The sequence below is a fragment of the Balaenoptera ricei genome, chromosome 3 (genome assembly GCF_028023285.1).
Source record: "Balaenoptera ricei isolate mBalRic1 chromosome 3, mBalRic1.hap2, whole genome shotgun sequence".
NCBI classification, from domain to species: Eukaryota; Metazoa; Chordata; class Mammalia; order Artiodactyla; family Balaenopteridae; genus Balaenoptera; species Balaenoptera ricei.
The window spans coordinates 155,014,216-155,034,056 of record NC_082641.1 but is presented as its reverse complement, the minus strand read 5'-3'; the positions used below and the strand labels follow the sequence as shown (position 1 = coordinate 155,034,056).

The 19,841-nt window shown below is 40.5% G+C and overlaps 1 protein-coding gene across 1 annotated transcript in view; it reads right to left on the bottom strand.

Annotated features, from left to right (window-relative positions):
• LOC132362730 (ELKS/Rab6-interacting/CAST family member 1-like) overlaps window positions 1-19,841 on the bottom strand; it is a 184,514-nt gene that overhangs the window by 118,888 nt on the left and 45,785 nt on the right. Inside the window, 1 exon segment of the mRNA XM_059917706.1 lies at window positions 16,653-16,813. Within this exon segment, the coding sequence (XP_059773689.1) occupies window positions 16,653-16,813 (161 nt within the window).

Sequence of the window (19,841 nt, the reverse complement as noted above, 5' to 3'; positions counted from 1 at the left end):
GGTTCACAAAGGAACATTTGATGACGTTAGTGAACCTAAAATATGTCATATTTCTTATACAGACTTAAGCAAAAGAAAATATGAATCCCAACGTATAGGCAAGTGCCACAAAAACACAAAACCTACAGGAACACAAGAACAGCACTTTATCCTAGGTGGAAAAACGAACCCCTAGCCTATTTCAATACCAGAAGAATGACAGATTCTGAGAGGGCTCCGGCTACCTTGGGAGTTCTCTCTATCAAGAACAAGAACTAGTAATTAACATGAAAGAGTCCATTTCAGACAATTCTGCCCACAAAGGAGGCAGTGCTGTTGAAAAATAAACTTAACCAAACATTGGAGAACAGAAAAAAATACTGAAGTATAATCCCTCACTGAGGGAAGAAAGATCTTTAGTTAGTAGCAGGCATTAAGCTCCCTGACAGAGATACTATGGCAGGTGGGTATAATAAACATGGTCTGTCTCCATATAAAGGTAGATAAGACAGATAACGGTGGATAAGAGAGTCATTAATCCCAACAGCAACAAAAATACACAATTATAACTGCAAACAGGGATAAAAGCTATAAATCCAAGGTAGTAAAAGATAAGAGAAGATTTGGGGGCTGGGTGAGATCTGAAGAATGAGTTAACTTCCATTAACTATTTAAAGACACAACACTTCTACTGTGAGGAGAAGACTACTTAGGTGAAGACCCTCAAGAAGGAGGGGGCACAGCACATTTGAGGGATTAAGGAGACTGAGCACCAAGGAAGTGTGACAAGAGTTTTGGACTTTAAGGGCAACAGGAAGCCCTGAAAAAGTTTTGAGCAGAGTATGGTCATCTCTACCATCATCACTAACAGTGATGCCGGGCACATACTACCACATTTAATTCTTAGAACAAGTACATGAGGTAAGAATTATATAACCATTTTACAGATGAGGAAACTAAGGTTTGTAAAGACTTAGCAGCCTGCCACGCTCACATAACTAGTGAGTGGTGGAGCCAGGATTCAAACATCACATGGGCACTTTCAAAAGCCCAGACTGGCTGCAATGAGGCTGCACACCAGGGGGAAACAGAAAGACTGGGGAAAATTGGGAGACCACTGCAATAATGTCAGCCAACAGCGACATGACCAAACTATGACAGTGGCTGTGGGGTGGGAAAATGGATGGCTTACAGAAATACTTCAGAGAAAAAAGATCACCAGCATTTGACTGGCAGGGTGGGAAATGAGGGAGTGAAGCAATCAAGGAAAATTCTGAAGTTTCTGACTTAAACACCATGGACAAGTTGGTGGCACCATAAACAAAAATGGGAAAAAATAAGGAAGGACCAGAATTGAGGGGAAATCTTGAGCTGAATGTAATGTGCTTTTGAGATGCTGAGAAAAGGTTTGAGGGAGCAACTGGGCATGTGGGTCTGGAGCTTAGAGGAATGATATGAGCTAAAGATGTTAAGTGTGGAAGCTCTGATACACAGATGTTAACTGAGGCCAAGGCAGTGAATGAGCCTCCCTAGGAAAAGAAAACACAGCAAGAGGAGATAGTCATAGGACTGATTCAACATTAGATGGCAGGCAGAGGGTAAGAGGCGGCCAAAGGAGACAAGAGGAGCAGTCAGAGAAGTGGGTAGAAATCAGGAAAACAGTGTCACAGAAACTGAAAGAAGCTGATAAGGACCCTTTCTCTAAGGGGAGAACACAGACCAAGAAAGATCTGGCTCTGGGTTCAATTCCTGGTTCCATCAGGATGACTTCAGTGAAGTTAACTAAATACTCTGAGCCTTAATTTATTAATCTATACTATGAACATTATGAAACTGAATCTACAGGGTTATTATAATAATTAGCAGTAAGACAGAACACCTATCACACTGTAAATTATCAATAAATGGCAGTTACTGTTGTTGCTCCTGTTTGTAAAACCAAAAGGTTTGGTTAGTGGCTTACTGAACCCAGCCCTGGGAAGCCCTAGGGGTTCTAAAGAACATCTTCAGGGAATGCCTGGCAGGGCCACACTGGGGCATCTGGGCTCCCCAGTCCTGTCTCAATCAGAACAGCTTTGCCTTCTTTTTCATTTTACTTCTTAAAATAAGTTTTAGGCACTTGCCTGGTGGCACCGTGGTTGGGAATCCACCTGCCAATGCAGGGGACACGGGTTCGAGCCCTGGTCCGGGAAGATCCCACATGCCGCAGAGCAACTAAGCCCGTGCACCACAACTACTGAGCCTGCGCTCTAGATCCCGGCTCCACAACAAGAGAGGCTACCGCAATGAGAAGCCTGCGCCCCACACCGCTCGCCGCAACTAGAGAAAGCCTGTGCGCAGCAATGAAGACCCAACACAGCCAAAAAAAAATTAATTAATTAATAAATAATAAGTTTTATTTTCATATCTGAATAATATTCATTTGAAAAAAGGGGTCTGCAGCTTAAAGTCTTTTTCAAAAAGCAAGGACTGGATTGTCTCAATAGTCCCTTCAATTCATTTGGATTACAGCTTGTAATTCTATTTTTTTTCTTTTTTTGAATTTTTGAAGTTTATTTTATTTTTTTATACAGCAGGTTCTTATTAGTTATCTATTTTATACATATTAGTGTATACATGTCAATCCCAATCTCCCAGTTCATCCCACCACCACCCACCCTCCCCGCCACTTTCCCCCCTTGGTGCCCATACGTTTGTTCTCTACATCTGTGTCTACTTCTGCCCTGAAAACCAGTTCATCTGTACCATTTACAGCTTGGAATTCTTCACTGAAGTAAAATATTTGAGAAATAAGGACAAAACAACACACTTGATAACATAATCCCTAACATGAAGCTTATTATTTATGATTATTTAATTAGAATAATGGTTATAAATCAATTAGCTCTGTTTATCTACTGAAAATTGTACTAGGGTCAGTGCCATTACTGCCATTGAAGCACCACAGCCTTATAATAGCAAATTATTGTTTGTTTGCTTAAGATTATAACCGCATGAACGGTGAAGAAAAGAGTTAAGCAGCATTAAAATCACAAAGGGCTTTCTTTTTTCATGAAAAATAAAGTTGGTTAGTGTGCTCAAATTACTTGTTTTCTTTTTGAAAGCCCTGCATGAAGAAAACCAATTAATAAAGAACCAAAATATCTCACCAGCCTTTTCTCATTGAAATCAGTACCTCTAAAAACTTTCTTTTAATATCCTTTTCATATGCTATTGATTGTTTGTAACTAATCACTTTCCATGTCATCATTGTGTGTGGTCCTCTTGTGATAATTATCCCACACTCTCCAGTTTAGTCTGTTGAGCAATCACCACTCTGGTGCAGCTGAAAATTCTCAGGGACACTAGCTTGAATCTCTATGGCACAGATGTCCTTATACTTCATTTTAAAATGGGACAAAGGTTTTACAGAGCCTTGCTGATCTTTTGTCCCAGACACTGGCTGTCTTTTTCATCCAGGACATAATCAAAAATGTACTGTATTAAAAAAAATGTACTGTATAAGTTTTTTAACTACAACTTTAGAATTTATACTCTTCAATAGTAAGTCACTTCTCTTAAATGACAGAATTTGCTCCTATTTAATTGCTGGAAATTTTAAGCAATTAAATAGGAGCTGATGGTGGATCAATAGTTGTCTTCATTTTAACAGCTCACCCAATAATGAGGAACATGAGAACTGCATCTGGAAGATTTGGTGTGAAAGGAAATGACTTCTGAAAGGCTGACTGATTTATTTGTGCTGATACTGGCACAGACTGCCCTACTTTAGGCAGGATGGTTAGGGAAGGTCTCTTTGAAGACGTACCATTTAAGCTGACACCTGAGGCAGCCAGCATATAAGAGTGGGGTAAGAATGTCTGGCAGCACATAAGAATAAAGAGTTAAGAATAGCATATATATATATATATATATATATATATATATATATATGTATATGTGTGTGTTTGTGTGTGTGTGTACATATATATTTGAAGGACATTTTTTTCAACGCCCAATCGGCCATTGATACAAATTGAAAGCCTGTTATAATCAAATCAATGTAGTCCTGGAAAAAGAATATCAACAAAGAGATCAATGGAACAAATCTCACAATAATTAAGCACTTAAGAAAGAAAAAGGAAATGCCACAAACCAAAAGAAAAGAGACTGATCACAGTATTTAGAAAGCTTTTCAATTATTAGGAAAACATCAAAATAAATACGTTCTCCCCACACAAAATTAAAAATAAGTTCCAGGAAGATTAAAGAACTAGGTATAAAATGCAAATTAATTAGAAAATAAAAAGAATAAATATAACATATTTAATGATATTCAGATAGGGAAGGACTTTCTAAACAAAAAACGAAATGTAAGAAATTACAAAAAAATTACAAATTACAAATGTAAGAAAAGTATAGTACATTTTACTGCTTAGAAATCTAGAATTATAAACATCAAAAGTCAAAAACTAATGAGCAAATGACAAAAACTAAAAATTATTCACAACTGGGAAAGTACTTTATCCTCACTATTGAAAAAGCCCATAAACGTCAATGAAATACTAAGACCTTACTGTCCCCAAGAGAAATTAACAAATAGGAATATACCAATCACAGACAATATGCAAATTGACAATAAACACATGAAAATGTAAACAAAGAATTGCAAATGAAAGCAAGGTAAGACAAAATTTTTTTACCTATGAAAGAGGTAAAAGTTTTTTTTCAGGCAAAAGATTTTTAAACATTATATGAACAGGTAAGGTGATACATGCATTCTTACATGCCTGATCACCTAAAGTGGTCCAATCCTTCTAGAAGACAGTGTGTCAATAAGTATATTCATCTCTTTTATTTTATAAGCACAACTGTATCATCCTTAGGAAGCAGAAACTATCTTCTAGCAATGTTGCTTTTCTCTCCAAATATAAGGTGGATAATATAGTAATTTGTAGGGTCATTTTTGTAACATTTTCTCATTACAAAGTAATAAATATAAGTGTTAAACATTTTAAGAATACATAAATGTATACGGGAAAACCTCAAAACCTCAAAGGAATATGGGATTCCTTTGATACCCTCTGATGAATAGATTCAATTTTTTAACAACCTATCATAGGAAAATAATCAGAAATGTGAAAATGTATTAATAAAGATGGCCATAACAGTAATACATATGACAAAAAAACCTGAAAAGTGGGGAGACCTTCAAGATGGCGAAAGAGTAACACATGGAGATCACCTTCCTCCCCACAAATACATCATAAATACATCTACGTGTGGAACAACTCCTACAGAACACCTACTGAACACTAGCAGAGGACCTCAGACCTCCCAAAAGGCAAGAAACTCCCCACGTACCTGGGTAGGGCAAAAGAAAAAAGAAAAAACAGAGACAAAAGAATAGGGACGGGACCCGCACCAGTGGGAGGGAGCTGTGAAGGAAGAAAGGTTTCCATGCACTAGGAAGCCCCTTCACTGTCGGAGACAGGGCGTGGCAGGGCGAAGCTTCAGAGCCACGGAGGAGAGCGCAGCAACAGGGGTGCGGAGGGCAAAGCGGAGAGATTCCCTCACAGAGGATCGGTGCCGACCAGCACTCACCAGCCCAAGAGGCTTGTCTGCTCACCCGCCAGGGCGGGCGGGGGCTGGGAGCTGAGGCTCGGGCTTTGGAGGTCAGACCCCAGGGAGAGTACTGGGGTTGGCTGCGTGAACACAGCCTGAAGGGGGCTAGTGTGCCACAGCTAGCTGGGAGGGTGTCCGGGAAAAGTCTGGAGCTGCCCAAGAGGCAAGAGACCATTGTTTCGGGCGCGTGAGGAGAGGGGATTCAGAGGGCCTCCTAAATGAGCTCCAGAGACGGGCGCGAGCCGAGGCTATCAGCACGGACACCAGAGACTGGCATGAGACGCTAAGGCTGCAGGTGCAGCCACCAAGAAGCCTGTGTGCAAGCACAGGTCACTATCCACACCTCCCCTCCCGGAAGCATGTGCAGCCCCCGACTGCCAGGGTCCCGTGATGCAGGGACAACTTCCCCGGGAGGACACACGGCGCGCCTCAGGCTGGTGCAATGTCATGCCAGCCTCCGCCACCACAGGCTCACCACCGCATTCTGTACTCCTCCCTCCCCCCAGGCCTAGGTGAGCCAGAGCCCCGGAATCAGCTGCTACTTTAACCCTGTCCTGTCTGGGCAGGAACAAACGCCCTAGGCAACCTACATGGAGAGGAGGGGCCAAATCCAAAGCTGAACCCCGGGAGCTGTGTGAACAAGGAAGGAAAGGGAAATCTCTACCAGAAGCCTTAGGAGCAGCGGATTAAATCTCCACAATCAACTTGAGGTACCCTGCATCTGTGGAATACCTAAATAGGCAATGAATCATCCCCAAATTGAGGCAGTGGTCTTCGTGTGATTTTGCCTGTATAGCTTTGCTTTTACCAATTGTCCTAGGGTTCTCTCTGTCCGTTTTTTGTTTCTTAGTATAGTTTTTAGCGTTTGTTATCATTGGTGGATTTGTTTTTTGGTTTGGTTGCTCTCTTCTTTTTTTTTTCTTTTTTTATTACTTTTTAATTTTTTTATTTTCAATAATTATTTTTTATTTCTTATTTTAATAACTTTATTTTATTTCTTTTTTTTCTCCCTTTTCTTCTGAGCCATGCGGCTGACAGGGTCTTGGTGCTCTGGCCAGGTGCCAGGCCTGAGTCTCTGAGGTGGGAGAGCCGAGTTCAGGACATGGGTCCACCAGAGACCTCCCAGCTCCACGTAATATCAAACGGCAAAAGCTCTCCCAGAGATCTCCATCTCAACGCTAAGACCCAGCTCCACTCAACAACCAGCAAGCTACAGTGCTGGGCACACTATGCCAAACAACTAACAAGACAGGAACACAACTCCACCCATTAGCAGAGAGGCTGCCGAAAATCATGATAAGGTCACAGACACCCCAAAACACACCACCAGACGTGGACCTGCCCACCAGAAAGACAAGATCCAGCCTCATCCACCAGAACACAGGTACCAGTCCCCTCCACCAGGAAGCCTACACAACCCACTGAACCAACCTTAGCCACTGGGAGCAGACACCAAAAACAACAGGAACTACGAACCTGCAGCCTGCAAAAAGGAGACCCCAAACACAGTAAGTTAAGCAAAACGAGAAGACAGAGAAACACACAGCAGATGAAGGAGCAAAGTAAGAACCCACCAGACCAAACAAATGAAGAGGAAATAGGCAGTCTACATGAAAAAGAATTCACAGTAATGACAGCAAACATGATCCAAAATCTTGGAAGTAGAATGGAGAAAATACAAGAAACGTTTAACAAGGACCTAGAAGAACTAAAGAATAAACAACAAGGATGAACAACACAATAAATGAAATTAAAACTTCTCTAGAAGGAATCAATAGCAGAATAACTAAGGAAGGAGAATGGATAAGTGACCTGGAAGATAAAATAGTGGAAATAACTACTGCAGAGAAGAAAAAAGAAAAAAGAATGAAAAGAATTAAGGACAGTCTGAGAGACCTCTGGGACAACATTAAACGCACCAACATTCGAATTATAGGGGTCCCAGAAGAAGAAGAGAAAAAGAAAGGGACTGAGAAAATATTTGAAGAGATTATAGGTGAAAACTTCCTTAATGTGGGAAAAATATTAAAAGCAGCAAGTGAAAAGCAACAAATAACATACAAGGGAATCCCCATAAGGTTAACAGCTGATCTTTCAGCAGAAACTCTGCAAGCCAGAAAGGAGTGGCAGGACATATTTAAAGTGATGAAAGGGAAAAACCTACAACCAAGATTACTCTACCCAGCAAGGATCTCATTCAGATTTCATGGAGAAATTAAAACCTTTACAAACAAGCAAAAGCTAAGACAATTCAGCACCGCCAAACCAGCTTTACAACAAATGATCAAGGAACTTCTCTAGGCAGAAAACACAAGAGAAGGAAAAGACCTACAATAACAAACCCAAAACAATTAAGAAAATGGTAATAGGAACATACATATCGATCATTACCTTAAATGTAAATGGATTAAATGCTCCAACCAAAAGACATAGACTGCTGAATTGATACAAAAACAAGACCTGTATACATGCTGTCTACAAGAGACCCACTTCAGACCTAGAGACACATACAGACTGAAAGTGAGGGGATGGAAAAAGATATTTTATGCAAATGAAAATCAAAAGAAAGCTGGAGTAGCAATTCTCATATCAGACAAAACAGACTTTACAATAAAGAATGTTACAAGAGACAAGGAAGGACACTACATAATGATCAAGGGATCAATCCAACAAGAATATAACAATTGTAAATATTTATGCACCCAACATAGGAGCACCTCAATACAGAAGGCAAAGGCTAACAGCCGTAAAAGGGGAAATTGATGGTAACACAATCATAGTAGGGGACTTTTAACATCCCACTTTCACCAATGGACAGATCATCCAAAATGAAAATAAATAAGGAAACACAAGCTTTAAATGATACATTAAACAAGATGGACTTAATTGATATTTATAGGACATTCCATCCAAAAACAACAGAATATACTTTCTTCTCAGGTGCTCATGGAACATTCTCCAGGATAGATCATATCTTGGGTCACAAAGCAAGCCTTGACAAATTTAAGAAAATTGAAATTGTATCAAGTATCTTTTCTGACCACAATGCTATGAGACTAGATATCAATTACAGGAAAAAATTTGTAAAAAATACAAACACATGGAGGTTAAACAATACACTAATTAATATACAAGAGATGACTGAAAAAATCAAAGAGGAAATCAAAAAATACCTAGAAACAAATGACAATGAAAACACGACGACCCAAAACCTATGGGATGCAGCAAAAGCAGTTCTAAGAGGGAAGTTTATAGCAATACAATCCTACCTCAAGAAACAAGAAACATCTCAAACAAACAACCTAACCTTACACCTAAAGCAATTAGAGAAAGAAGAACAAAAACACCCCAAAGTTACCAGAAGGAAAGAAATCATAAAGATCAGATCAGAAATAAATGAAAACGAAATGAAGGAAACGATACCAAAGATCAATAAAACTAAAAGCTGGTTCGCTGAGAAGATAAACAAAATTGATAAACCATTAGCCGGACTCATCAAGAATAAAAGGGAGAAGACTCAAATCAACAGAATTAGAAATGAAAAAGGAGAAGTAACCACTGACACTGCAGAAATACAAACGATCATGAGAGATTACTACAAGCAACTCTATGCCAATAAAATGGACAACCTGGAAGAAATGGACAAATTCTTAGAAATGCACAACCTGCCGAGACTGAACCAGGAAGAAATAGAAAATATGAACAGACCGATCACAAGCACTGAAATTGAAACGGTGATTAAAAATCTTCCAACAAACAAAAGCCCAGGACCAGATGGCTTCACAGGCGAATTCTATCAAACATTTAGAGAAGAGCTAACACCTATCCTTCTCAAACCCTTCCAAAATATTGCAGAGGGAGGAACACTCCCCAACTCATTCTACAAGGCCACCATCACCCTGATACCAAAACCAGACAAAGATGTCACAAAGAAAGAAAACTACAGGCCAATATCACTGATGAACATAGATGCAAAAATCCTCAACAAAATACTAGCAAACAGAATCCAACAGCACATTAAAAGGATTACACACCATGATCAAGTGGGGTTTATTCCAGGAATGCAAGAATTCTTCAATATACGCAAATCAATCAACGTGATACATCATATTAACAAACTGAAGGAGAAAAACCATATGATCATCTCAACAGATGCAGAGAAAGCTTTCGACAAAATTCAACACCCATTTATGATAAAAGCCCCGCAGAAAGTAGGCATAGAGGGAACTTTCCTCAACATAATAAAGGCCATATATGACAAACCCTCAGCCAACATCATTCTCAATGGTGAAAAACAAACCATTTCCACTAAGATCAGGAACAAGACAAGGTTGCCCACTCTCACCACTATTATTCAACATAGTTTTGGAAGTGTTAGCCACAGCAATCAGAGAAGAAACAGAAATAAAAGGAATCCAGGGCTTCCCTGGTGGCGCAGTGGTTGAGAATCTGCCTGCTAATGCAGGGGACATGGGTTCGAGCCCTGGTCTGGGAAGATCCCACATGCCGCGGAGCAACTGGGCCCGTGAGCCACAACTGCTGAGCCTGCGCGTCTGGAGCCTGTGCCCCGCAACGGGAGGGGCCGCGATAGTGAGAGGCCCGCGCACCGCGATGAAGAGTGGCCCCCGCACCACGATGAAGAGTGGTCCCCGCTTGCCGCAACTAGAGAAAGCCCTCGCACGAAACGAAGACCCAACACAGCTAAAAATAAATAAATAAATAAATAAATAGAATAGCTATTAAAAAAAAAAAAAAAAAAAGGAATCCAAATCAGAAAAGAAGAAGTAAAGCTGACACTGTTTGCAGATGACATGATACTACACACAGAGAATCCTAAAGATGCTACCACAAAACTACTAGAGCTAATCAATGAATTTGGGAAAGTAGCAGGATACAAAATTAATGCACAGCAATCTCTTGCATTCCTATATACTAACGATGAAAAATCTGAAAGTGAAATTAAGAAACACTCCCGTTTACCACTGCAACAAAAAGAATAAAATATCTAGGAATACACCTACCTAAGGAGACAAAAGACCTGTATGCAGAAAATTATAGGACACTGATGAAAGAAATTAAAGATGATACAAATAGATGGAGAGATATACCATGTTCTTGGATTGGAAGAATCAACATTGTGAAAATGACTCTACTACCCAAAGCAATCTACAGATTCAATGCAATCCCTATCAAACTACCACTGGCATTTTTCACAGAACTAGAACAAAAAATTTCACAATCTGTATGGAAACACAAAAGACCCCGAATAGCCAAAGCAATCTTGAGAACGAAAAATGGAGTTGGGGGAATCAGGCTCCCTGACTTCAGACTATATTACAAAGCTACAGTAATCAAGACAGTTTGGTACTGGCACAAAAACAGAAATATAGATCAATGGAACAGGATAGAAAGCCCAGAGATAAACCCACGCACATATGGTCACCTTATCTTTGATAAAGGAGGCAAGCATATACAGTGGAGAAAAGACAGCCTCTTCAATAAGTGGTGCTGGGAAAATTGGACAGGTACATGTAAAAGTATGAAATTAGAACACTCCCCTAACACCATACACAAAAATAAACTCAAAATGGATTAAAGACCTAAGTGTAAGGCCAAACACTATCAAACTCTTAGAGGAAAAGAGAGGCAGAACACTCTATGACATAAATCACAGCAAGATCCTTTTTGACCCACCTCCTACAGAAATGGAAATAAAAACACAAATAAACAAATGGGACCTAATGAAACTTCAAAGCTTTTGCACAGCAAAGGAAACCATAAACAAGACCAAAAGACAAACCTCAGAATGGGAGAAAATATTTGCAAATGAAGCAACTGACAAAGGATTAATCTCCAAGATTTACAAGCAGCTCATGCAGCTCAATAACAAAAAAACAAACCACCCAATCCAAAAATGGGCAGAAGACCTAAATAGACATTTCTCCAAAGAAGATATACAGATGGCCAACAGACACATGAAAGAATGCTCAACACCATTAATCATTAGAGAAATGCAAATCAAAACTACAATGAGATATCATCTCACACTGGTCAGAATGGCCATCATCAAAAAATCTAGAAACAATAAATGCTGGAGAGGGTGTGGAGAAAAGGGAACACTCTTGCACTGTTGGTGGGAATGTAAATTGATACAGCCACTATGGAGCACAGTATGGAGGTTCCTTTAAAAACTAAAAATAGAACTACCATACGACCCAGCAATCCCACTACTGGGCATATACCCTGAGAAAACCATAATTCAAAAAGAGTCATGTACCAAAATGTTCATTGCAGCTCTATTTACAATACCCAGGACATGGAAGCAACCTAAGTGTCCATCATCAGATGAATGGCTAAAGAAGATGTGGCACATATATACAATGGAATATTACTCAGCCATAAAAAGAAATGAAATGGAGGTATTTGTCATGAGGTGGATGGAGTTAGAGTCTGTCATACAGAGTGAAGTCAGTCAGAAAGAGAAAAACAAATACAGTATGCTAACACATATATATGGAATCCAAGGGAAAAAAAAAAAGGTCATGAAGAACCTAGTGGCAAGACGGGAATAAAGACACAGACCTACTAGAGAATGGACTTGAGGATATGGGGAGGGGGAGAGGTGAGATGTGACAGGGTGAGAGAGTGGCATGGATATATATACACTACCAAATGTAAAACAGATAGCTAGTGGGAAGCAGCCGCATACCACAGGGAGATCAGCTCAGTGCTTTGTGACCAACTAGAGGGGTGGGATAGGGAGGGTGGGAGGGAGGGAGATGCAAGAGGGAAGAGATATGGGAACATATGTATATGTATAACTGGTTCACTTTGTTATAAAGCAGAAACTAACACACCATTGTAAAGCAATTATACCTCAATAAAGATGTTTAAAAAAAAAAAAGAAAGAAAGAAGAACAAAAAAACCCCAAAGTTAGCAGAAGGAATGAAATCATTAAGATCAGATCAGAAATAAATGAAAAAGAAATGAAGGAAACGATACCAAAGACCAATAAAACTAAAAGCTGGTTCGCTGAGAAGATAAACAAAATTGATAAACCATTAGCCGGACTCATCAAGAATAAAAGGGAGAAGACTCAAATCAATAGAATTAGAAATGAAAAAGAAGTAACTACTGACACTGCAGAAATACAAAGGATCATGAGAGATTACTACAAGCAACCATACGCCAATAAAATGGACAACCTGGAAGAAATGGACAAATCCACAATCAACACTGTGAAAATGACTATACTACCCAAAGCAATCTACAGATTCAGTGCAATCCCTATCAAACTACCAATGGCATTTTTCACAGAACTAAAACAAAAAATTTCACAACTTGCATGGAAACACAAAAGACCCCGAATAGCCAAAGCAATCTTGAGAAAGAAAAATGGAGTTGGAGGAATCAGGCTCCCTGACTTCAGACAACACTACAAAGCTACAGTAATCAAGACAGTATGGTACTGGCACAAAAACAGAAATATAGATCAGTGGAACAGGATAAAAAGCCCAGAGATAAACCCACGCACATATGGTCACCTTATCTTTGATAAAGGAGGCAAGAATATACATTCGAGAAAAGACACCCTCTTCAATAAGTGGTGCTGGGAAAACTGGACAGGTACATGTAAAAGAATGAACTTAGAACACTCCCTAATACCATACACAAAAATAAACTCAAAATGGACTAAAGACCTAAATGTAAGGCAAGACACTATAAAACTCTTAGAGGAAAACAGAGGCAGAACACTCTATGACATAAATCACAGCAAGATCCTTTTTGACCCACCTCCTAGAGTAATAGAAATAAAAACAAAAATAAACAAATGGGACCTAATGAAACTTCAAAGCTTTTGCACAGCAAAGGAAACCATAAACAAGATGAAAAGACAACCCTCAGAATGGGAGAAAATATTTGCAAATGAAGCAACTGACAAAGGATTAATCTCCAAAATATACAAGCAGCTCATACAGCTCAATATCAAAAAACAAACCACCCAATCAAAAAATGGGCAGAAGATCTAAATAGACATTTCTCCAAAGAAGACGTATAGATGGCCAAAAGGCACATGAAAAGATGCTCAACACTGCTAATTATTAGACAAATGCAAAGCAAAACAACAATGAGATATCACCTCACATCAGTAAGAATGGCCATCATCAAAAAAATCTACAAACAATAAATGCTGGAGAGGGCATGGAGAAAAGGGAACCTTCTTACACTGATGGTGGGAATGTAAATTGGTGCACCCACTATGGAGAATAGTACGGAGGTTCCTGAAGAAACTAAAAATAGAGTTACCATATGATCCAGCAATCCCACTCCTGGGCATATATCCAGAGAAAAACATAATTCAAAAAGATACATGCAAACCAGTGTTCACTGCAGCTCTATTACAATAGCCAAGACATGGAAGTAACCTAAATGTCCATCAATAGATGAAGGGATAAAGAAGATGTGTTTTATATATTTATACATATATATGTATACACACACACACACACACACACACACACAATGGAATATTATTCAGCCATAAAAAGGAATGAAATAATGCCATTTGCAGCAACATGCATGGACCTAGAGATTATCATACTAAGTGAAGTAATCCAGACAGAGAAAGACAAATATCATGATATCGCTTATATGTGGAACCTAAAAAAAAAAAAAAAAAAAAGATACAAATGAACTTATATACAAAACAGAAATAGACCCACAGACATAGAAAACAAACTTATGGTTACCAAAGGAGCAAAGAGTGTGGAGGAGGGATACATTAGGAGTTTGGGATCAGCCACAACTCTCAACAGCATGTTTGGATAGATGATTAGGCCTGAAGTGCTTAATTTGTTAAAAGAAAGGTATTAAACAACCATTTTATTAAGATATGAAAATGAGAGACAACAACAAGGAGAAATTTAAGTGCAAATTAAAGCAAAGACTACTTTAAAAACTTTAAGTCAGTAAATCTGCATGACAAAAAACTTGTAGAAAATCTAAGAACAGCATGATGCTATAGTAGTATCTCCTGAGCAAATGAGGAAGGTGATTTAAGAGACAGGTCACCTGCCAGAGCCACGTTTTAACACCTTATTTCTAGAACTTTTATTTAATGTTTATTCATCAAATTTCTATACCACTTATAAATTCTCTGAATACTTTAATAACTCATCCCATGCCTCAGTGTGTGAGTGTTTGATCTTACCAAAAACAGTCTTGCAAATCACAGTATTTTTCTGAAATGTAATCTCTAACCTGGGTTGGCAAGGGAAGTCCATAAGAAAGTTTAGTACTGTGGTTCCAAAAATAATAACAATAATAAAACAAAAAAAAAATCACACGCAATTCCCTTTTAATGGTTTAAAGTCAAGCGTTCTTTAAAAAATTCTTTCATATCTTTTCAAAGTCCTAACAATAAAGGAAAATTCCTTTACAAATCCACCACTGTTTTGCTATAGACACTTGAACTGAGTGGGAAAGATGTGACAAGTCAAGTCAAGATATTGGTACACAGAGAAAACGAAACAATACTCCTACACCGCTGCTTTACTGGGGCCTGTTTGTGCTTAGGAGTATCACATCGATACCTTGTATTCCCGAATATTATACCCATCCTTCCTCTACGTTCTTATCATCAGGGATAAAACCTTGTCTTCAACTGCTTCTACTAACCTGCTCGTAAGAAGCAAACTTTCTCATCACGATACTCAGAACCCTAAATTCTCCCCGTTCTCCCTGCGTATCAACCTATTTCTGGCTCCAGTATCTGTCACTTCCGAGAGCACATCACCTGCAATTCTTTTCGGAAAGATCAGGCTCTCTTAACCTCCCACTGTGTCCTAATAATCCATAAGCACAGGGGACACCCCGATATTTGTTTCCTCAACTCCTGGGCTGCCGTCATGATATCAAAACAATCATGCCCCATGAAACTTCATGCTGAGGTGTCATGGCAAGATCCTCTGCTACTTTGTAATTCTCATATTCAACATGTATTGATAGTTCAAAGTAGCAGAAAAGAAGAGGGGATGTTAGCTTCAAGCACTGGCTGGGCTCAGAAAGACTGTTTACTTTAGGTCAGAGAGAGTGCGTATTTACTGCAGAGAAGAAGGAACTAACAGAAAGTGAGCAAAGATTATGTGAAAGAAAATTAATGGAGACAGATTGCAGAGGAGGGAACCAGAGCTTAAATCTGTGATAGAAATAAGAAGTGAGCTTGGTGAAGGAGAGACAGTATCTCCTCTGAGTCAGAAGAGACGACAACAAGAACACAGGTAACTGCTGAGGTGATGAAGGTAACTGAGGGGTCCCAGCATAGACTTGGTTTCAGTAAAATGAGAGCAGGACAATTACACAGGGGTGGGGATTGGAGTGATGGAGAAAGTACTAAGGGACTTAAAAAAGAGACATACTTGTTCTGAAGAGAAGGAAACCAGAACTTTTCAAAGTCACAGAGGAGAAAAAGCAGCAGCTGTATTCTGCACAGCAGATATATACAGCCTTCACAACAGACTATCTCAAGGAAGCTGCAAGATGCCTAGAAAGTACAAAAATGATGTAAACAATGGTTCTGCTAAAAGTGACAATTTTGTCAAAACTGACTGGAGAGTGTGGCAAATGTTAATGGTGAAATATGGGGGATGGGTATAAGGAGGTTTACTATACTATTCTCTACTTTTGTGTACCTTTGGAAATATTTATAATAAAAAATGTTTTTAAAAATTGCCTAGCCATCGTATGACCTCAGGAGCAATGGTTATCGTCCTCAGAAAGCTCAACAACTTGCCAGAACTTTCCAGAAGGTTTTAGGAATTTCAGAGACACAATTGCATACGGATACATACACTCTAGAGGACTGCAAAATTCAATGACAGCGAGGCAAAAAAAAGTTTCTAGTTGACGAGGATCTGTCCCAAATTTGTTCTAAGGAGTGAGAAACACAAGTGAGCATTAAAATTAGGCTAAGTGTGTCAGGCGTGACAAACAGGGCCAGAAGATGAAAGCGATGAGGACAAGTATTTCAACTAAGCATATGCCTGAAGAACAATATTATAAAACTTACTTCATCTCCAGAACTTCCTCTAAGTGTTTTCTTCTCTCGGCCCGAAGGTTGGTCACATGAGTTTCCTTCTCTGCCAGTGACTGCTGAGTGCAGGACAGCTTCGCCTTCATGGACTCCAGCTCCTGTTTTACCTTCTCCATGGCCATCAGTAACTCCTCCACCTACGATCAATACAGAAAAGAGAGAAACTGAGCAGCTGGGTCAGGTATAGTCAGAGGAGCTGGGCAGTGGGCAACGCCTGGGTCCACAAAATTGAAGACACACCCATCAAAAATTCTGTACTCTCGCAGGATCAGACATAAATGGCAGTGAAAGAAATACATCTCTCATCTTCCCTCCACTATAATTCTTCTCAGTTTAGGTCTAAAAAACCCTCATTTTCTTTTTGACAAATGTAAGGGCATCAGAAGTAACAGTGTGCCAGAAACAATCCCTTCGAAGGAATTTATTTGGAAACAGTCCAGAAACTTCCATGGAAATAACAATATAATGCAGATAAAAATATAAGGAACAAAATCATAATAAATATTTCTAGAACGATTTTAGGAAATAAAAGCCATAAACCTGACTAATACCAGATGCAGAATAAACATAAATGAGTCATTTTTATTCGTTCAAACTAACATTCTTCTGTTTATACCATTACAAAGAATTTCTTGTTAAAGAAACAGCTAGAATTCAATCGGATAATTTCCTGCTCTAAAGCTAGGTAGGTAGAGATTTTCTGAGAAAGGCAGGAAGAAAAGAAAAAATATATATGACCAGATAGAGAAGAGACAGAATGCTTTTAAAAGACCTGTAAAGGACTTCCCTGGTGGCGCCGCCCGCGAGGACCAGGACGGCCGTCCGCGCCGCCCCCACTCCTCCCCTCCCTCCCCGGCCGCCGAGGCTAACCGCGGACAGGCCGCTGGCGGGGTCTCCCGGGCCGTGCGGGCAGCCCGAGGGCCTCCGGGCGGGAAGCCCACCTGTCCGCGGGCGCCAGCCTCCTCGGGGCGGCCCGCCCCGGGCTCTGCATGACTGGCCCCCTGAAGCAGCGGCGGAGGCGGCGGCCCACTGTTTGCACCGCACCGCCTCCTAGGGCAAGCGGGAGGAGACAGACGCCGCCCGCCCGGCGCCTGCCGAGTGCGCGTGTGCACCCGCGCCGGCCCACAGCCCAGAGCCCCCGCCCGCCAGCCCCCAGCCCCACGCCCGCCAGCCCCACGCCCGCCAGCCTCACCTACGGCTCCGCCCTGCCCGGGGGCGCGCTGCCGGGACCCAGCCAGGGCCGTGAGGAGGAGCGGGCGGAGGAGAGCCGAGGGGCCTAGCGCCAGCGACGGGCGGGAAGCTCCAGGCACCGCCCGACCCCGAGCTGCCGCCACCGCGGCCCTCTCACCCTGCTCAGGGATGCCGCTGCCGCCGCCGCCGCCGCCGCCACAGCTCGGCCGGGACGCCCGACGTCATCGCGCCCCGCCCCCTGCGGGATTCCCCAGCTCCGCCCCCGGCCGACGTCAACGCGAGCCCCGCCCCCGCGCGACCGCGCCTGGTCGGCGTCCCGCGGCCTCCTGGGAGTGCGACTCAGGCGCGCGCGGGCCTCGGGCACTTTCCGGGTGCTGTCTTTACTGTGATATCTTAGTTAAGTCTAGTGGGGTGTCCCCCCCTTTTTTTTAATTACTAAAGTATGTCATTGTGTTAATTCAACATTAATACTAGAAACAAAAGTGAAAATTCCCATAGCAACAGCTGCTCTTTTTCTATGCTACGTTTATGCTTTTAGAAGTAGTATAAGAGCTGTTAAATGTGCGTTTTGCACATACTGTGTAAAACACATTGATGGAGAAAGAGCAGGGAATGAAGTATTTTGGCTAATCAAATAATAAACAGTGTATTGATTATCAATGTTCAGAGAAATATAATGTAATAAAGTAGATTAAGCATAAAGGTTACGTGGAATATAGTTTACTTCTATGGCTTTTCAAAATGTGAGCCTGGAGGTGCTGATTCATTCATGTATTCATTCAACAGTTATTTATTGAGTATGGTTCTGGGTACTTTTTTTAGCCTTTGGGAATACAGTAGTGAACAAAGCTGACAAAAATTCCCACCTTCATGGAACTTCCCTTCTGGACACCTTCTTGGGAAATGAAGAGGAATTCAGCAAAGGAGATTAATAAGAGGTTATTGAGGGAGGAGGAAGACCAGGAGAGTGCGATGTACTAGAAATGAAGGAAAGGAAGTTTTCAAGGAGGAGGGAATGGTCAACTGTGTCATTGTTTAAAGATGTGTCAGACTGTTGGGTAAAAAAGAATTCTGCCTGATTATAATGCCTAATAACAGAGAAATGACTAAATGCTTTTTAGTGTGAGATGAGACAAATGTAAGAATCTTTCAGTTTTTTACTTCCTTTGACTGATTTTTAAAAACATATATATTTCATTCTTTATTCTTTTCAGAACAAAATATGCAAACTGGGAGTTTATACTTGTACTAAGGAGACGTATGACACTGTTGTTACTAATTATATGTACACTTATTTTTTTAATACATGTATCAAATCAGAAGTTATAAAAGTATACAAGGAAAAAAATAAGTCTCTTCTGTCCCATCCAGTTACTCCTGACGGCAGACACTGTTTCCAATTTGTTGTTTTTCCTAACCAGTGAAATTTTGTGCAGTAACACGGCATTTAGCTATTTTAAAATTGCATAAATATAACAAGTGTTTTTATCCCCTATATTTCTTTTTGCAGGCTTAATATTTGTTTTTATAATTTAAGTCTAGCTACCTGCAGACCTTTTTTTTTTTTTTTTTAAATAACAGCTTTATTGAGAGACAATCCACATACCATACGATTCACCCATTAAAGTGTACAATTAAATTCTTTTGGTACATTCATCACCACGATCAATTTTAGAACATTTTCATCCTCCCAAAAAGAAGCCCCAAACTCATTAGCAGTCATTCCCCTGACCTTTGGTTTTAAAGCTCTCTTTTTTTTAAAAAAAATAATTACTTAATTTATTTTTGGCTGCGTTGGGTCTTCGTTTCTGTGCGAGGACTTTCTCTAGTTGCGGCGAGCGGGGGCCACTCTTCGTTGCGGTGCGCGGGCCTCTCACTATCGCGGCCTCTCTTGTTGCGGAGCACAGGCTCCAGACGCGCAGGCTCAGTAGTTGTGGCTCACGGGGCCAGTTGCTCCGCAGCATGTGGGATCTT